The 18957-nt window shown below is 47.3% G+C and overlaps 1 protein-coding gene across 3 annotated transcripts in view; it reads right to left on the bottom strand.

The window, feature by feature from the left end:
- Window positions 1-18957, bottom strand: part of LOC138726229 (vascular endothelial growth factor receptor kdr-like) — a 149150-nt gene that overhangs the window by 23005 nt on the left and 107188 nt on the right. For 2 of the 3 annotated variants that reach the window (XM_069867788.1, XM_069867790.1), the window contains 11 exons: window positions 16593-16739; window positions 15175-15300; window positions 14964-15070; window positions 14398-14533; window positions 12996-13100; window positions 10550-10666; window positions 6892-6980; window positions 5564-5729; window positions 4213-4310; window positions 3172-3294; window positions 2951-3062 (listed from right to left, as the gene is read on the bottom strand). In XM_069867788.1, coding sequence (XP_069723889.1) covers window positions 2951-3062; window positions 3172-3294; window positions 4213-4310; window positions 5564-5729; window positions 6892-6980; window positions 10550-10666; window positions 12996-13100; window positions 14398-14533; window positions 14964-15070; window positions 15175-15300; window positions 16593-16739 — 1326 coding nt within the window. The remainder of the gene's footprint in view (window positions 1-2950; window positions 3063-3171; window positions 3295-4212; window positions 4311-5563; window positions 5730-6891; window positions 6981-10549; window positions 10667-12995; window positions 13101-14397; window positions 14534-14963; window positions 15071-15174; window positions 15301-16592; window positions 16740-18957) is intronic. The other variant, XM_069867789.1, reaches the window with a different exon arrangement.

Below are 18957 nucleotides of genomic sequence, written 5' to 3'. Positions count from 1 at the left end.
AGGGCAACATGGTGGAACTGTGTGAGGGGGGATGGAAGACTCCACTTGCTCTCGCAATCCGAATTCTTTCTCTTTGATTTCTCATTGATCATATCAACTGCATTGTGTCGGTGAGAGCCAGTACAGGGAAGGCAAAGAAGAACAATGTTTGATTGCGAGACCTTTTGGTAGTTTATATTTGGAGCTGTGCTGGCCTCCTGCCAGCTGGAGGCAGCTTAGACCTCAAAAGCAGGGAACTCTCTCTTTTCCACCTCCACTCACCATTGTAGCCCATCTGGACTGCATGATGAGCCTCATCAGCACTGGGATGCTGCATCAGCCTGGGAGAAATGTAGGTTGAAACATATGGTGTAAGGTCTACACGTGACCTTTTCCTTAGGGGAAATCTCCTCCAAAATGCTCAAAGATGTGACGTGCATTGGATATGGTAGCGCTCTTTTGATCTTGGTTTTATTTTAGCAGGATAATAAGATGCTGCCGTTGTACTACCAGGCACTTCTTGTTTACATAATTACCTTTGATTGCTTTTTGAACAGCGCACATTTAAATTCCAGGAGACACTGCCATTCTGTGACGCACCACGGAATCGATTTCAGTGTGTTAAATACTGCTGGCATGACCTGACCCCAGGTGTGCTGACCCCGTTGCAATAATGCAAAGCTTGATGCAAAGACAACCCCACGTGAAAATTAAGTCTCTCGAGTCCTGATTTCTCTGCATATCACGAACATGGACCCACTCTGCCAGCCTTCCTGCAGCAAACCTATCATGATTCATTCAACATCTGACCCTGAAAGGGCCCGTGTCCAAACCAAACTGTGCATTTTGCTAATCACGATCTTTTTTCAAAGGGTGCTAAGTCTGTGGGACCCTGTAAAAAGCAGCAGTTGCAAATGGGATTCAAAGCATACCCTGTAGCAACGACAAATAACTTCCATCCCCTGGCTCTCAACAATCTGTAAAATTTTTATATAAGAGAGTTCAATCAGTGACACAAATCCTTAATTAAATATTTATCGTGTGAGCTGCAGATGTGAGCGGTGCCAAACCACAGACATGCCTGGATGATTTGTTTGAAAAACCCTCTTAGAGAAAGGACTGCTTTGGAATCTGTGCCGTGGACTGAAGAAAGAGGTTTATGATCTACGTCAGAACGAGGGCAGAGGCTGCTCCATGGATGGCAGCCCTTGGAATAACTTAACAGATTGCTCTGAATTCAGAAGTAATTCCAAGGAAGCACCTTCATTAAGAGAAAAGGCTCTCTAAAATTAAAAGGAGCCAGATAAATTACTTTTAAAAATGGTTAAAAGTAGAGATGAATATCAGTCCCTCTATCTTAATTTTTATTACTCTTCAGTATTAAAGGCCATATGTCGTGGAGTTCACATCTATTAAACTCTACCAGGACCTTTAGGAATGGTATAAACTGTTTGCCCTCGGCAGTGGTCCGTGCCATTCATCAGCATTCAGTCCATGGTTCCTTGGAGATGCCCAGTGGAGAGGCCCCTCTCAGTGTCTCTGCATGCCAGTGTTGACACATCTTTGGAATCATCTGCTCGAGCTGGGAGGCTGCCAACGCTTCTGGAGCTCCGTCTCTCTCTAGTGATTCAAACCCCATGATGCTGTTCCAGAGCCAGGGCTGCGTCACACTTGAAGGAACAGAACTCCGAGCAGATAGGACTGAACGCCGGGGAAAGCGATAGCTTCCACTCAGTTAAATCACCAAAATATGAATTTTCTGTTCACATGCTGATACAACTAGAGGAAAATCCAAATCAAAGACTTGGACAGAAATCAGGTTGTGATTTTTGCAGCCAGCCCTAAATAGGAAATTTGATAGGAATGGCTGGACTCGATGATCTGATGGGTCTTTTCCAACCTCGTGATTCTATGATTCTATGAAATAAATATTAGGATAGGAACAACTCCAGACATTGCACCCAGATCAGGACGGGGCATGTGGAGCCCCATCATTAATTTCAACTGATCCAAGAACCAGAGAGAGCAGGAGATTACAGAGTTTCCTTTAAAATTCAGCAGCTTAAGTTGACAATGCGTCTTGTTTTCTTTTGACTGCAAGTGCTGATTAAAAAGCCAGAGCTGACATTCCTAAATTCCCTCAGGAAAACTAAACTTGCTGCTCTGCAAGGAGAGCTTGAGAGCGGCACAGTCCAACTGTCGGTCTGACTGCTTGTCTTGCTGTCAGGTCTGTGCTTGCTGGACAGGGACCAGATCACAGTGAGATCAGCAGGAGATGAAACCTATCCGATGTAAAGAACACCATTACTGTGCTTTCAAAAATGCTGTGGCTTGCGAATGATCTGGCTAGAGGAGCGTGCGTTCCACCTGTGTGCTGCCAGAATGGCTTACGCACGGTCCTGCGCTGCTTCTCCTATCAACCTGCCATCGCAGCTGCTGCCAATGCGGAGTCCTTACACATATTTTGTGGGGAGGATAATCGAGCTGGGATAAAATATCACGTGAGCAAAGTCCCTCGTGCTCCACAGGCTGCCACGAGTGAAATCAGACCACTGTGTCAATAGCAGCGTGATCCCCTGCAACCTTGGAGCTGTGTGGTTTCCTCCTTAGGGAAAATGTGGTTTGATAGGGAAAATTCTTCGTTGCTCTCAAAGAAATAGTTCACTGCTGAGCAGCAGAAGCTTGCATTGTCTCGGTGCTCTGTGGTTTCAGTTATTACGAATGTTACGTCTGGGGATTTAGATTTTTTGGTTCCCCCCTGCCCATTATTCACTCTTTTTGCGTACTTGCCAGGTGGAGCTCCTATTGACTTCACTCCAGTGACTTTATTTCACACCTGACCCACAGTGTGCGCTTGCACCGACTGAAACAGAAACCTGGCACCGTGGCACTGCCTTTTGTTCAAAGCTTTTCATAGCAACCCACCATAAATTTGGAAAAAAAAAAAAAAAAGGTTTAAGACCATTCTTACCTAGAGAAAATATTTCCCACAGCAGCACTCCAAAAGACCATACGTCACTCTGTGTTGTGTAGATTTTGTCAAAGATAGCTTCTGGAGCCATCCATTTGAGCGGCAGTCTCGCCTGAGGGTGCAAAAAAACATGATATGTTGCCAGAACTGTTGTTATTCATCTGCCCAGGCCCTGGGGGGATCAGAACTGGAGATCAGCATCGCCAGGGGCTTCCACTTACATCTCCTTTCCGTACATAGTCGGGGTCTTTGTAGATATCCCTGGCTAGTCCGAAGTCACAGATCTTGACCACGTTGTTCTCTGAAAGGAGGATGTTCCTCGCTGCCAGATCCCGGTGAATGCACTGGGAAGGAATGAGGACAAGCAGGATCAGAGGGGGTGCTTGGCCAGAGGGCTCTGCTAGAGCTGGAAGTGTGAGGCCTTCTCTGGGAAATGGGAGATAAATGAACTTCTGTTGGGATCAGGTTAGAAAAGGAAACAACGTGGGCAAATCTGCTGCAAATACGCTGTCAAATGCAAAGAGAAAACAGCTCAAGGAAGAGCCAAGTGATGCAGTTCTGACTTTTCTAGGGGAAATACCTTTCACGGTTGTGATGGGAAGAAGCGAGGGGCACTTTCCAGTTAGGAAGTTTGGGAGAGGTCAAAAAGCAGCTGCAGCTGCATTTGCAAATGCAATCCCAGGAGGGTGAGAGACTGGGTAACTGCGCTCAGGATCTCTGTGTGGTGAGCACAAGCTCTCCGTTCTGTGCAAACTTTGCCCCGTGCGTTGCATTCAATTGACTTGAAAAGCAGGCATTCCCCAGGCTGCAAACGCTCCGGGGTTTGTATCTGAAGGAGGTGCTGGCTTTGCTGACAATCTCCAACATTGCTGGCAAGCTGAATATATAGCTGGATACTCCCTTGCATTTTTCAGGAGCACTTTCATTGAACATACTAGGAGGATCTTTCTCTCAAGAAACCTTTCCTGCGTTTATTTACAAGTCAGTTGTGTAAATTGTCTTACAATCTGCATTCCCTCCTTCCATCTAAACTCTCATGCTACAGGTGCCAGTCCCCATAGCCAAGAACGTGGTAGATACTCCTTCACAACTCCTTCTGTGCTGCTTATCACTTAACCACCAGAGCTAATGGGATCTCCAACACTTTAACGGAGGAGCAAAAAACCAGATTATTCGGGCTCAAAAGTATATCTGGATTTCTTCGCATCAGATACTCAGGGATCTGTGGAAGAAGTTCAGCAGTGATGTATTAATGAGCTCACTTTTCGGGAGGCGAGGAACTCCATGCCTTTTGCCACTTGGAAGCTATAGCAAATCAGGTCCTCCAGAGTCAGGGGCCGCTTGTACAGATCCTCAGCATCTAGGAGAGATCACAGACATGGCAAAAGTCTACAGCAGCAGCTCCAAACCTTTTTGTCTCTGGTGCTGCTTGCATGGTAATGAGCTCAGCCCTGCCTCTGAGTGTTGTTATGCGAGTTCTCCATCAGGATTACAACTCTGGTTTAGGAACCACTGACCTAGGGGCAGAAGATCAGATCATTTCAAAGGTTCCATCCAACATTAATCATGTGAATTATCTATGAGAAAAACAAGATCTGGGGATAAAAGTAAGGGGAACTATTTACAGGGAATAAGTGACTCAGCGTCAGGTCCTGCACTTGGGTCACAACAACCCCATGCCATGCTTGAGGCTTGGGGAAGAGTGGTTATACATCTGACCAGTGAAAAAGGCCCTGGGAGTGCTTGCTGGCAGTGGCTGAACATGAGCCAGCAGTGGCCCAGGTGGCCAAGAAGGCCAAGAGCATCCTGGCCTGGATCAGCCATGGGGTGACCAGCAGGAGCAGGGAAGGTATCATCCCCCTGGACTCAGTGCTGGTATGATCGCACCTCGAATCCTGGGTTCAGTTTTGGGCTCCTTAGTGTAGGAAAGACCTTGAGGGGCTGGAGCTCATCCGGAGAAGGGAACGGAGCTAGGGAAGGGGCTGGAGCCCAGGGGTTGTGCGAGTTTCTGAGGGCCCTAGGGGTGTTTAGCCTGGAGAAGAGGAGACTGAGGGGAGACCTCATCACTCTCTGCAGCTCCTGGAAAGGAGGTTGGAGTGAGGTGGGTGCTTGTCTCTTCTCCCAAGTTACCAGTGATAGGATGGGAGGAAATGGCCTCAAGAGGAGTTTTAGATTGGTTATCAGGAAATATAAATTCACCAAAAGGGTTGTCAACACAGGACCCAGCTGTCCAGGTCAGTGGTGGAGGGGGGGATCCTTGGAGGGATTTAAAAGCCATGTGGATGTGGTGCTTGGGGACATGGTTTAAAGGTGGACTTGGCAGTGCTGGATTAAGTACTGAACTCAATGATCTTGAAGGTCTTTTCCAGTATAAATGATTCTGTGATGATACTGGGGACAGAATGGCCCCCCAAGGCTTCTGGTACAATATTGCTGTTACTCCTCTTACACACTAGGAGCAGCTTTTCTACATGTACATTATTGGAGATCTCTGAGTGAGCATTGGAATGGGGCACAGGCAAGAGAATTTGTGATTTCATAGGCAAGTCTAGCTGTGCAAGGCCTTGTAAAGTATTAGAATAAAAGAGAGGGGATTAGGATGTTTTCTGTTACCTTCTTCATCATCTTCTGAATCACTGTAGCTCTTATCTTCAATAAACCCTGAGCTGGCAGAGCTTCCTGTGCTGGCCACGCTCTCCAGGCGCCTCTTGATCAGTTCAGTTAAATCACTGTTGGACTCATCCAGACTTTTCTCTGCTTGATCAGAGTTTTCCTGGGACTAGAAATGGAATAAAACTGATTTGTAGCTATGGGTGATGCAGTGCCTGAGGATTCCAGCTGTGGAACAGAATGGCATATGGAGAGAACGTCCTCTGAAGATGAGCTCCAAACATTTTGGAACATGCTGTTCCCTGAGGAGCAGAACTAGTGGAACCTGGCTTATTAATACAGAGCCTCCCATTTTCCTGGTAACAATGTTCCACTGTAAAAATGACCTGGAAGGTGGCTGGTTGAGACTGAGATGGGCAGAGGGTTATTGTAACTAAGAAACTGTGCTGAAGATCCCAGTTCAAGGCATGTGCGTGGTGTGCTCTGAAATACCTCGTCTCCCTCTCTCCTGAGGAGTGAGACATGATCAATCCCGCGATCCATGGAAACAACGGTGAGAAAAGAAAATCTGCGTGACTGTAACAGGAAAATCTTTCTTTCTTCAGGTACCTTAGCTACTTTTGTGCCTGTACACAATAGATACAATGCTAGTAACAATAACTAATAATAGAAAAATCTGGCAAAATAGTCTGAAAGTAATCTCGGGGAGGCTCCGGTTTCTGGCAGGGCTTAAATCTGAGAGCCCTTTCCATGTGTTATTTTCACAATCAGAATCCTTATCACTGGTTTTTGGTCTCCCACGTCTCCCCCCCGTCGCAGCCCACTTTTTGCTGGCACAAATGCCCTGTTGGGGATCCAGTTCCCTGCATGCAGCACAGACTTTCAGGCTGGCAGAAGGGAAGGGAGAATGTGAGCAGGGGGTGGAAGGGTGAGCTGCTTTCGGTAGCTGGGGATGGGCCTAGGAATAAAAGTCCCCAAGCTGGGCTTGTATGTTGGGAGGTTTCACCTTCTCCTAGCTCAGTTAGCACCAGGTTTTCACTCCTGCTTTGTTGTCTGCCTCGTGCTGGGTAGTTTCTCATGAGCCATCCCCTCTCTCTCAAGTGTGCTGGAGTGCTTGGATGTTCACAACTTCTTTAATAGGTGCTAGAAAAGAAGACGATGGGAATGGGATCCTACAGCCAAAAAAGGATCCTTTTCTTGCCCATAGAGCCTGAATGTGGTGAGGAAATAAAATGCCTCTATAAATACCAAACTGTCATGGTGCCAGTACAGAAAAATTCCAGCTTGTTAGTTCTGTGCCATGCGACTCTGAGAAGCCTGTCAGTTTTTACCTTGTATGCAATGAAATCTCCTCGTTTTCCTCGTAGGTAGTTGGACAGGTTCCCATATTTGCAGTACTCGACTATGACCATTAAGGGACCTGGAAAGACGGTGAAAGTCAAATGAGTTTTGAAGCACCGCAAAGCACTTAATGCTAAGCTATCCTCACAAATCCTCCTCAAAATAAGTAAATGCTGTCATTCCTATTACACAGATGAGAAAATGAGGGAACAGAGGAGTTGTGCTCCAGAAGCATCCAGTCAGGAGTGGATATGGAGAGCAGGGATTATGGCACTGATTGTTAGCTTTCCCTATTACATGGTAGCAGTTGGTATTTATCCCTTATTTATAAACAAGGAGAAACCCGGGATGATAAATAAGAATATACAATCCTGTGTGCTGCTGAGGTTGTTTTACTCTCTACAAACATCCGTAGGATGCAGCAGGCCTCATTTTTCTCTGCTGCCTTCACGTTGGTTCAGTTTGGGTGGAGCCGATGCCACTAGAGGCAATAGAAGTGTCCAGGATCCTGGACAGATCAAAATCCAAAACTGCAGAAATATTTAGTCTGATGTTTTTGAAGGCCTGGCAAGCCCTATTGTTCTCTTCTTTCTGTGCAAACTGCTGTGGAGTTCAGTGTAATCACTGCTTTTAAAGAGTATTTTTAAGATCTGCATGAAAATGCTTTTATGTTTTAATATGAACTGTTAGGACAGGGAAAAGCCACATTCCCTACCTTTAGCGTAATCCCTGCTTTTTGTACTGATCAAATGTAAGACAAGGTGATATCATGGGACTAGGGTGCATCAATCCTAAAGAAATAGACTTTCATGTCCAGAGACCTTTTTCCATCTAGAAGGTCCGTAGGTCAGAGTTAGGAGTCTGAACTTCTGAGAAGTGCTGAGAGCTGCCCTTATGTGCAGCTAGGACCAGCTCCGAGCAGCCCTTGTGCCTGCTCCATCTGAAAAGTGCAAACAGGCTGGTGCTGAGCCCGCACCTTGGTCTGGGCTGCGGTGTTCAGTCGGGACTGAAAGGCTGAGAGTGGGGCTGTCAGGGAAAGCACAGGGGTTGAGAAGGGAATCATAGAATCATCAGGTTGGAAGAGACCCACTGGATCATCGAGTCCAACCATTCCTTGGAGATCCTGCCTTGGAGATCGTGCTTGCTGCATCCTGTCTGAGGCTGGGTGATGAGTCCAGATTGGAAGCAGATCATCCCATCAAAAGGGAGATGGGGAGTTCTAGGGTGGCGTAGCGACATTGTGGATTCCTGCCAGGCTCTTTGTACAAGTCCTGGAGCGCTGCGGGGTTGAACATACACCTTTAGGCTGTGCAGGACTTCAGTTCCTTTCGGTGACAGGTGGAATGGGTTCAGCATCTGAGCACCCTGCCCCAGTGATGGCAAAACTACAGCTGGCCCAAACCTGAGCTGCCAGTGGTTCTGCTGCCCCAACACCACCGCTTGCTCGGGCTTACAGGCAGCAGTGCTGGCATCTGGCGGAGCACAAAGCATCTCTGGAGGACATTGTGCAGAAGAATCTGTAGATGTCCTTCATGGATGCCCTGAGGGAATGCAGATACTAATACAGCTTAAAAGCTCCACGTAGTGATTTATTCATGTATTTAAAATGCTTCCTAGACATGACATTCTTGACAGGAATGGCTGTACTTGATGATCTGGTGGGTCTTTTCCAACCTGGTGATTCTATGATTCTATGACCTCTCCATATTCTATTTCCTCATTGTAAAGCAGATACTATGCGTTAGCTCTATCCACTTCAGATCAGAGACTCAAGGTGTTAACGTTGCTTATTTGTTCTCTTGCTAAAAGAAGATAATGTGCATACTTCAGTCTCCCCCAGGAATGCTGTTACCTGGTTACATAAAACTGAACAAGGAAGGGGAAGCAGTGTATTCTGCACTGGCATTTTAATAGGAACGCTCATCCCAGTGTCTGTCTGGAGAGCTCTGGGCTGTTTTCCCTTAGTCTGCAGTTGCCCTGCTTAGAGGTAAACGTGCCCACGCCTGCCCCGGGCCTCCCAGCGCCCACAAGGTCACATTGTGCGATGCTGCTCCCACCACCGCTCCCCAGAGTCACTGGTGACTTTCCTAGGCAGCTAGTGGGAAAGTGAGGGTTACCTCCTCACCCAGGGGGGCAATCGGGATGGAGCAGGCTGGAGATTGGGAAATGGAGGGTCTCCCAGGAGAAGTAGTTCCTCAGAGATTGGGTCATCCTACTGCTTGATCAGGTACTGAGGTGTCTCTCACTATGCAGCTAGAGTTCTGTGGCTGCTGGCGACCAACTGCTCCTGGAGGAACTGGGAGTATCTTCTTGGAAGGAATATTTGTTTCCTGGCATCCTACCACATCTAACTGATAGAAGTTTTCTTTTTGCCCCAGTGCCTGGACACTACATTTTCTTTGGGATAATGATAGCTTTGGCATCTCAGAAGCGTGCACCATCTCTCTTGTTCTCCTCATTTCATTTCTTTCACTCTGGTTTCTTTGTCTTCAGCTCTCCTAAATCTGTCCTGTGGGGATTATTTTGAAGGTTCATTCTAAGAGGCATCTCTGAGAGTCATCACTATAAAGGTAAAGCACAGTACAGTAACAGACAAGGGTGCTTTGTGTGGCAGTATGGCAAGGGATGTTTTAATGAGAGGTTCTAAGATTTATGGAGTCCTCTGTATAAGTCTATGCTTGGAAATAGATCTTTTGTATGATGCACAGGCAGTTGTGCCAGCTCAGCCCCTTGGAAGCCTGTGCTGTTGCTCCATTCATCCTTGGGCTGCCCCAGGCTTCCTGTACACTGTGCAAAATTGCCTGTGTTTGCCCAGCAAGAGTGAAGTGCTTAGGAAAGGAAGAGGCCTCAAGGAGCAAAGTGCTCAGCCTGGTGCATCCGCCTGATAAGGCAGGGAAGAAGAGGGCACAGAACATTTGAAAGGATCAGTAGTGGCTATGTGGAGGAACTGGGCACCTAGTTTCCTCCTTTCAGTCCCTAATCCCTTTTGTAAACAAGCTCACAAGGGACAGAGAAGAAGAAAAGTGACATTACTGGCTGGGAGAAGACACTCGGAAACGATTGATGAGATGTGGCCGTGTTCTGCAGTGGCAGAAGCTCTCCTGTGCGCAGAGGGTAGAAATGGAGAACAGGCCTTATGAGGAATGGCTGAGAGAGCTGGGGGTGTTTAGCCTGGAGAAGAGGAGGCTGAGGGGAGACCTCATTGCTCTCTACAACTACCTGAAAGGAGGTTGTGGAGAGGAGGGTGTTGGCCTCTTCTCCCAAGGGACAGGGCACAGGACGAGAAGGAATGGCCTCAAGCTCCACCAGGGGAGGTTTAGTCTTGACATTAGGAAAAAATTTTTCACGGAAAGGGTCATTGGGCACTGGCAGAGGCTGCCCAGGGAGGGGGTTGATTCACCTTCCCTGAAGGGGTTTAAGGGATGGGTGGACGAGGTGCTGAGGGACATGGTTTAGTGATTGATGGGAATGGTTGGACTTGATGATCCAGTGGGTCTCTTCCAACCTGGTGATTCTATGATTCTATGAATGTTTGTGCTTAAACTTCATGTGCCTGAGGCTTGGACTCTGCCACATATAATACATCCAGGCACCACTGTATCTGAAAAGTGTTTCATCTTTGCTCCTTATTTAATGAGGGCTTCTCACCTCCAGCTTTGGTGCAGGCTCCCAGCAGGTTGACAACATTGAGGTGATGTCCTATATGGATGAGGATCTTCAGCTCAGACATTAAAGCCTTGCATTCGTTAGTAGTTGCACATTCTGCTTAAGATAAACAGGAAAAAAGTCATCTTTACACAACCGGATATTTTTAACAGGACACAGCAAGATCCTGTTTATACTTGGAAACAAAAACCACCCAGGTTACTTGCAGTATCTTTGCTTTTCAGGCTCTCAAACAGATAATAATTCATCCGTTTCATTGTCTATTGACCTTTATGAAGTGGGATAACACTTTATCTTTAGGGTGACCCTTTCTCTAGCGTGGGTTATGTAGAGCTTCTGCCCTGTAGAAGAACCCTCCCCCCAAACCAGACACCAGAGCCTTTGGAAGGACTGCACGTGGCAACCTCAGCAAAGGAACAATCGCTCCAAGCGACAACATTGCACAGGAGAACATGTTCCTCCATCTGTAATGGTTATGTGCAGTACTTTTCGACAACACCCCAGGATCTATTTTTCCACAGTACTGAGTGACTCTCCACTGCAGGAGATGAAGGAATACAACGCATCTCTAAGTTGGCTCCCAAAGTGTGCTGGGGAATGTACAGCGTTAATGAATCTCAGCCCTGTGAGACCTCATCAACCCAAGAAGTACATTTTCCAGCAAAGCTGATGGGGCTGTGTCTGTTTGTGAACCGTGAACCTGACACTCAAGGAAGCACTGGCTGGCCAGTTCTCCTGGAGTTCCATTCCCTTCTGCTGCCACAGCTACAGCAGGACCTCTCAGCCCAGAATGTTGCTCAGATGCTGGTTTTTTCCTCTACCCTCTTTCCCAGGCTGTGTCCTGTTCCCTCTGATTTTGCGTTTGCATCGTGTAAGATTTAGATATGACGGAACAGTTGGGGATCATTTGGAGTGAGAAATGTAACCTCTCTCTCTGCAGGATTCACCATAAACAAATCTTTCACCAAATTGTGTTATAAAGAAGGAGCTGTTCCAAGCCCAAGATTTCTTCAGTCATTGGTGTTTTTGGATGGGTTTGGACGTGGGTGGTGTTACTCCTGATTTACCTTGGCATGAACTGAAACACACGCATGGCAAAATCTAAACAGAACAGCCTCCAAAGTGTTTCAGATCCTCTTTCACATTGCGTCATAGCCTTCAACCCAGTACTGATCTCAGCCTATTTCATGGGAATGACAGATAGTGCTGGAATTACAGGAATGTAGACATCTCCAGAGCCTTATTTTTTTCCTGAATGGATTGGCTCACATTGGCAAATCTGCTTTATTCAAAAAGGAATTATGGGTGTGTTAGCTGGGGAGGGACAGGTTAGAGCAGGAGGCTGCTGACTCCTCTGGTGAGGAAAGTGCAAAATGATGGAGAAACTGTCAAATAGTTTGCTGGATATGTGTAGGCAGGGTGGAGCTGACATGTGGATCAGTTGGGAAGCACAGCGTGGAAGTGAGTGAAACCCCAGAGCTGTCCAGGGCGGTGAGTTTTGGATGGAGAAAGGCATGTGTTTGGATCAGGGGCATCTAGAATACTTCAGAGATCTGGAGATGGGCATGGAACAGAAGAAACAACAGCAGGAGAGAGGATGCTCTGGAGATTTACTAATGCAGAGAAGGGAGACCAGACTGGGAGGAGAACCAGCCAAGTGATAAACAGATGGTTATGAAATTTCTGAGAGGTGGGAAGGAACAGAGCATCAGGAAAGGCAGCCAGCAACACAAGCCAAACACCATGAGAGAAGTGCCTGAACCGTGGCATTGCAGGGGTTACTACTGTCATGCAGCAGCAATGCAGAGCAGTGTGGGCTGTGAAAAGCCATCAGTGAGCGGGGATTGTACCTCTGAAAAGCCCTAAGTGAACAGGCAGACACCTCCAGCCCAAACATTCGGTGTGCTGGCTGCTGCATTTATCCATTAGCTGTCTGCAGAGGCTTCAGATGCAAATATAATGTGAAAGAATAGGCTACAAGCTCCCCATTCCCCACCACAGGATGGTAAAAGCTTTCCATAATTTCAGTAGTTGCAAACAAGTTGTCTCGAATTCACTCCCTTGGCACTGCTTTTTTTTCCAACCCCTTGAACTATTCTGCATCTGGAAGGGCTGTGATCGAAGGCTTAGATCCAATTTCAGACTATCTAATGTCATTACATTCTGTAATCTGTTTCCCTCCTAACCCCGCAGACCTGGAAGCTGCTGTTTTCCTCCTCTAGGAATACGAGACTTAATCAGCAGCACAGCATGGAGCCCGCTTGTCGTTTCCTACACATTAACATCCACAGTAGAACAACTAATTGCTCTTGTATGACGACCCCACTCCCTCCTGAACACAATGAACTGTTTTGGAGCAGAGAACTGGAAACCTCCTTGCCTCCAGGTTCCCGGAGGAGCGTTGCGAGGATCTCAGAGGGATATGTACCTTTAAGCATTTTTACAGCAACTGTTTTGCAGGTTGAAGATTTATCAATGCCAAAAGCAGACGCCTCCACCACCTTCCCAAAAGCACCATGACCCAGTGTTTTACCTAGAGAAGCAAGAGTCAAGAATGAGCCAAAGGGGACTTAACGACAGTCTGCATCAGGAGAGAGGGGAACATGCATTCTCAGCTATGCGAGGAACACGAGACTCCAGTGCCCAGGGACAACACAGACCGAGAGTCCGCAGAAGCCTGTATCACATGTTTGCAGTATATGGATATAAGTGGTGTGACTTATATCCATATGACCTTAATGCAATACAGTGTGTGACAGAACAGAGTGGAATAAATAAACCTGCATTCAGCTGAAGGCAAGACTGAATAAATATATATGGCTTAAGGGTAAAACCATTACATATAGTTGTCCTGAAGGCCTGAGAAAGTCAGAAGTTGGGTTAAACATAGAATCGTGGCACCCTGATCCCTCGTGAAGCACAGTCATGGAGCCCAGTGAAGGCTCTCAGACAGTCACAAGCCTTTAACTCATCAGTTATTGGCATTTATTTGACGTAAAAACTATGATAAATGGAATCGAAGATGACAATCTTTCTTTATTTTCTCTTCCATTTGAATTCCCTTGCCTGAATCACCTCGTGTGCTCGGAGGGCTCTGAGCCACAACACAGCAGAGCACACCGGCCATCACAGTCTGGCTTGTGGGTTCTGCTGGTTTGACCCCATGTCCCACCACCATCTCGTTTTTAGTTGGCATTGTCTGTCTTCCTCCATCTTCCATGGTTTCTGGATAAAACACCCAGAGCATACACAAATACGTGTGCGTTCCCTCCACTCATCATTGTGCACAGATGTTACTGTTTCGCTATACAAACACACCCTGCTTTTTACATTTTCTTGCTCCATCAACCAGGGAGCCAAGCTGTTGAATGAAATTTGGTTGATATTTTCATGAGAGCTCTTTATGGCTCAGCACCAGGTTCTAACGATTGGTAAGGAATTGATTATTCAAGGAACCGATTGATATCTTCAAAAGAAAATTCAGTGGAAGGCTGTCACCTTTCCAATTCCCTTCTCTTTTCTTTTTTCTTACTGGGTGTGAGCCTGCACTTCTGGCAGGTGCCTTTCTTCCCTGTCACTGGTTTGTCTTCACATCTCCAAGAAAGAAAAAGAAGTGGTGGCTGTTTTGAGAGGACATCACCTTTGCTTTTCTTACTCAGCCCCTTGATTTGCACCCCCTAAGGCTGACTCTGAATTCTGTGACTCCCCCAAGGGTGGCAGCACACTGGCACTAAGCACTGGGCTTTTTCTTGGGTTATGCAGCAGATCCATGGAAACTGAAGAGCGTTAGCAGTCCCCGCTCGTGCCAGCGATACCCCCGAAGCACTCACCCAGCCGCAGCCTGTCCCTGGGGAACTCCCATTTGCTGCTGTCGTAGGGCAGGCGGTCACATTGCTCATCGAGAGGCATCTCCTCTGGATCCATTATAATGGACAGGTATCCTGTTTTAATATCTGTGGCATCCGGCTAAAAACAGGGTGTGGAGAAATCATTCAGTGTTTCCCTTGCAGTTCTAATGAGGGAGAGCTGTGCTTTAAGATGGGGCGGTGTTGGGGAGGCGCCCTGAACTCCAGGCTCAGTTCTGAACCGTGGATGCAACACTGCAGCTCCCCGCCTCCCTTTTTTATATCTGAGAAATGAATATTTTTATGCGCCTGCCACTCACAGCAGGGGTGTTGGTAAATACTCGGGGGACACCAAATCTGTCACTGTCTGCTATGTGTACCCGTTAAAGAAATCAGTGCTTTAGAATCATAGAATCACTGAATGGTTAGTGTCAGAAGGGACCTTAAAACCCATCCAGCTCCATCCCCCCTGCCATGGGCAGGGACACCTCCCACTGGATCAGGTTGCTCAGAGCCACCATAAACTTTGTTCAATATGGAAACTCTCTTACTTTTCTCAGTTTCCGAATGAACAGAGTCAGAAGGAGCCAGAAGAGAGTAGCGGCCAGACCAGTGCAGACCAGGATGATAACTTCAATGTTGGATTTCTCCTCAGAACCTGTGGGTTAAATGTACAACCAAACATTAAATGTAGCTACAGTCCATGGCTGAACAATAATTCCCATCAGCCCAACACAAGTTTCACCTCAGCCTGGAACTCACCCTGTATTTTAATGAAGGCTGATGTACTTTCTTGGCCCATATCATTGGATGCCCTGCATTCATAGAGCCCTTCGTCGTCCTTTTTCACTCGCTCGATGACCAGGGTGTTATTTTCCATGGAAATGCCTGTTGTAAGGGATTTCGGTTAATATTAACACAACAACCTACCTGCCTACAAATGCTTTTAGGAGACAGAGAACTGAAAGCCCGTGTATTGGCGACTGTGGGAAGCGATGAGGTTCTGATATGTGGAACATGGAAATCAGGTTATGCACATCCCTGGAAAAATCATCACGTGGAGCATTCCTGGGTTCCCAGGCAGCTGGGCTCTGGAGGTGGAATGGGAAGAGGGAGGTTCCCTGGAGATGACCTATGTGAGGCTTCTCAACACTTAATTTTCCTGATTAATTTTATGTGTTTAATTTTTTCTACTTTTTGGCACAAATGTGAGAGCTCACCTGTATTACTGAGGATGTGTTTGAGGCAGAAGTAGGGAAACGGGTCTGTCTTTGGATTCAAAAGGAAAGGACATTTTGAGTTTGCGTGCTCTGCTTGTGAGTCCTGTTTTTGTTAACAAGAGCACAGCACAGGACTTGCCGTGCCCTGCGCTGAAATATTTACCCTGAGGTGTTTCTTCTGAATATTTTATTTATGTTTCCATTGGTTGGATGAGTTACGTGCTTGTCCCTCTAGAATTATTTATGAAGTTTCAGTAGCTATGAAGAGTTTCTCTCAGAACAGTCTGATCTGAATTATGAATGATCCTGGATTTCCTACCTAGTCTGCGATACCAAATTTATGTCACAGGACCAGCTAGTGACACGGGACTCTCTGGACTGTAGGAGATGTCAGGAGAGACATAAGCATTAGGAAAAAAACTATTCACAGAAAGGGTGATTGGGCACTGGAACAGGCTGCCCAGGGAGGTGGTGGAGTCCTCATTCCAGGAGGTACTTGAAGGATGGGTAGACGAGGTGCTCAGGGACATGGTTTAGTGGCAGATAGGAATGGTTGCACTCGATGATCCAAGAGGTCTTTTTCAACCTGGTGATTCTGTGATTCTATGATTCTATAACATATCATAGAATCATAGAATGTTGTATGATATGTTATAGAGTCATAGAATCTCTAGGTTGGTAAGGACCCACTGGATCATTGAGTCCAACCATTCCCATCAGTCACTAAACCATGCCCTTCTGCACCTCGTCCACCCTCCGGGGTGGTGACTCCAGGGAAGGTGACTCAACCATATGTGGGTTGGTGTGTGTGGTGTCTGAGGTGGTGGACACACCAGGACCAAGCTCAGTCGTGCACGCAGGAGCTGTGGGGTGGTAGGACCCATGTCTGTGGTGGACCTGCAAGTCCACTCTCCAGTGTTCCGTACCATACTGCAGTGCACTTGGGGAGCAAGTACTCACCCGATGCTGCTGAAATGGGATAGCCATTCTTCCTCCAAGTTATCTGAGGTTCTGGTGTTCCTCTGACTTTGCACTCCAGAATGATCTTGCCGCTGATGTTAACTTCCAGATCTGTGAGGTTTTGTATCACGTACGGTGCTGCCTTCTCTGCAGTCACAAAGGAAGAGGGGACACAATAAGGTTTAGATGAAATCTCAGGAAGAAATGTTTTCCTATGAGAGTGGGGAGGCCCTGGCCCAGGTTGCCCAGAGCAGTGGTGGCTGCCCCATCCCTGGAGGGGTTCAAGGCCAGGTTGCATGGGACTTGGAGCCCCTGATGCAGTGGGAGATGTCCCTGCCCATGGCAGGGGAGTTGGGACTGGATGGCTTTGAGGTCCCTTCCAACCCAAACCAATCCATGATTCTGTGATTTCAGAAGGCACCTCCCACAGCTCTGCCCTCTTCTCCCTTTGGCCACCTGCAGGGCCTCTCCAGGCAGGAAGCAGGAAAGGTTCAATTGATGAGTGGTAGCAAAAATCCTCCAAAAGATCACAGGAGGAGTGGGTGAGTTGATCTGGCTTATTTTTGAACTGGCTAAGCTTAGATTTGGCTTCAGCTCAAACCTCCTTGAGTTCTTCATCCTCTGAAGAAAACAGAGGACTGTGAGTGGGCAGAGCAAGTGCTGAGTGAATACAGGAAAAGAAAGGAGGCAAAGAGGAAACGGTGCTGAGGATTTTGTGTTCTTCATCATTGAGTGTACTTACCTGTTTACTACAAAGCATGTTAACCTCCATTTTATGTTCATCTGTTAAACGTACAACAAAGCAATGAATAAAATGACAAGCACAGCACTGAAAGTCCATATAACCGACAAACCAGACAGTAACTGCTGGCTGTCTGCGTGTGTAAAAGACCTGGTTTGTGCAGGGTAAGGAGGGCTGGATTGGAGAGCATGTTCTCCAGAAGAATTGCCTGTCTGACCTGTGTCAGACAACTAACGGACCCCAGGAGTTCTCAGAAGAATGCAGTTAAGCTTCGTGTTCTCCCATGGATGTATTCCTAGTTTAGCTGTGTTTTTCCCATTGCCATCATTGTAGGTGTCTGTGAAGGTAGAAATTTGACTAAACGAGCAAAAATATCTGCCTGAGGGGAGAAAAGGGAATTGCCTGAAAGCAGAGAGCCAGGAAAGCCCTGTGCCTCTACGTCCGAGGATGCTGACAGGTGGCACTGCCTGCCCTGGTTTTTACCTAAGTGCTAAGTGTTTGTGGCAGTATATAGCTGTCCCCCTGGTGTCTCATTTTCCATTAATATAATTGCAGAAGCCAATCTGAACATCACTGTCCAGTCCAGCCTCAGAAGGGCTCTGTCCCTCTGCACCCTGCTTTCCTACTGTTTCTGTCAGTTGTCATAAAATCATAGAAGGGACCGTAAAACCCATGCAGTCCCACCCCTGCCCATGGACACCTCCCACTGGATCAGGCTGCCCAAGGCCCATCTAACCTGGCCTTGAACACCTCCAGGGATGGAGCAGCCACCACTGCTCTGGGCAACCTGGGTCAGTGTCTCCCCACTCTCATCATGAAGAAATTCCTCCTTATGTCCACTGTAAATCTGCCCCTCTCCAGTTTATAGCCACTGCCCCTCGTCCTATCACTACAAGCCTTTGTAAACAGTCCCTCCCCAGCTTTCTTGTAGCCCCTTCAGGTACTGGAAGGTCACTCTAAGGTCTCCTCAGAGCCTTCTCTTCTCCAGGCTGAACAACCCCAACTCTCTCAGCCTGTCCTCATATGGGAGGTGCTCCAGCCCTCGGGTCATCCTTGTAGCCTCCTCTGGACCCATTTCAACAGCTCCATCTCTTTCTTATGTTGAGGACTGCAGAACTGGGCACAATATTTCAGATGAGGTCTCCCAAGAGGAACAGAGGGGCAGAATCCCCTCCCTCGCCCTGGTGGCCACGCTTCTTTTGGTGCAGCCCAGGATATAGTTGGCCTTCTGGGCTGCAAGTGCACATTGCTGGCTCAAATTGATCTTCTCATTAACCAGCACCCCAAGTCCTTCTCCTCGGGGCTGTTCTCAATTACATCATCCCCCATCCTGTACTGAAATGGGGGATTGCCCCAACTCAGGTGTAGGACCTTGCACTTGGCCTTGTTGAACCTCATGAGGTTCTCCAGCCTGTAGTTCTACCCCATCTAATGTTTTTTCTTCACCGTTGGAAGACTGCTAATAAATTCGCTTGTTCCAGCAGAGCTTTTTCTTCTGGGAAGGCTTAGAGCCCACCACCAACTTTCTTTGCTGTGAAGCAGATGAAACTTCCCTAATTTTCAGTGACTTTCTACCAGAAGTATCATGCTCTCTGTAGTCACGCAGCCAAAGCAACTGGGCTT

This window comes from Phaenicophaeus curvirostris, chromosome 13 (assembly GCF_032191515.1).
Source record: "Phaenicophaeus curvirostris isolate KB17595 chromosome 13, BPBGC_Pcur_1.0, whole genome shotgun sequence".
Taxonomy (NCBI): Eukaryota; Metazoa; Chordata; class Aves; order Cuculiformes; family Cuculidae; genus Phaenicophaeus; species Phaenicophaeus curvirostris.
Note: the sequence above shows the minus strand (reverse complement) of the source record. Positions and strands in the feature narration are given on the sequence as shown.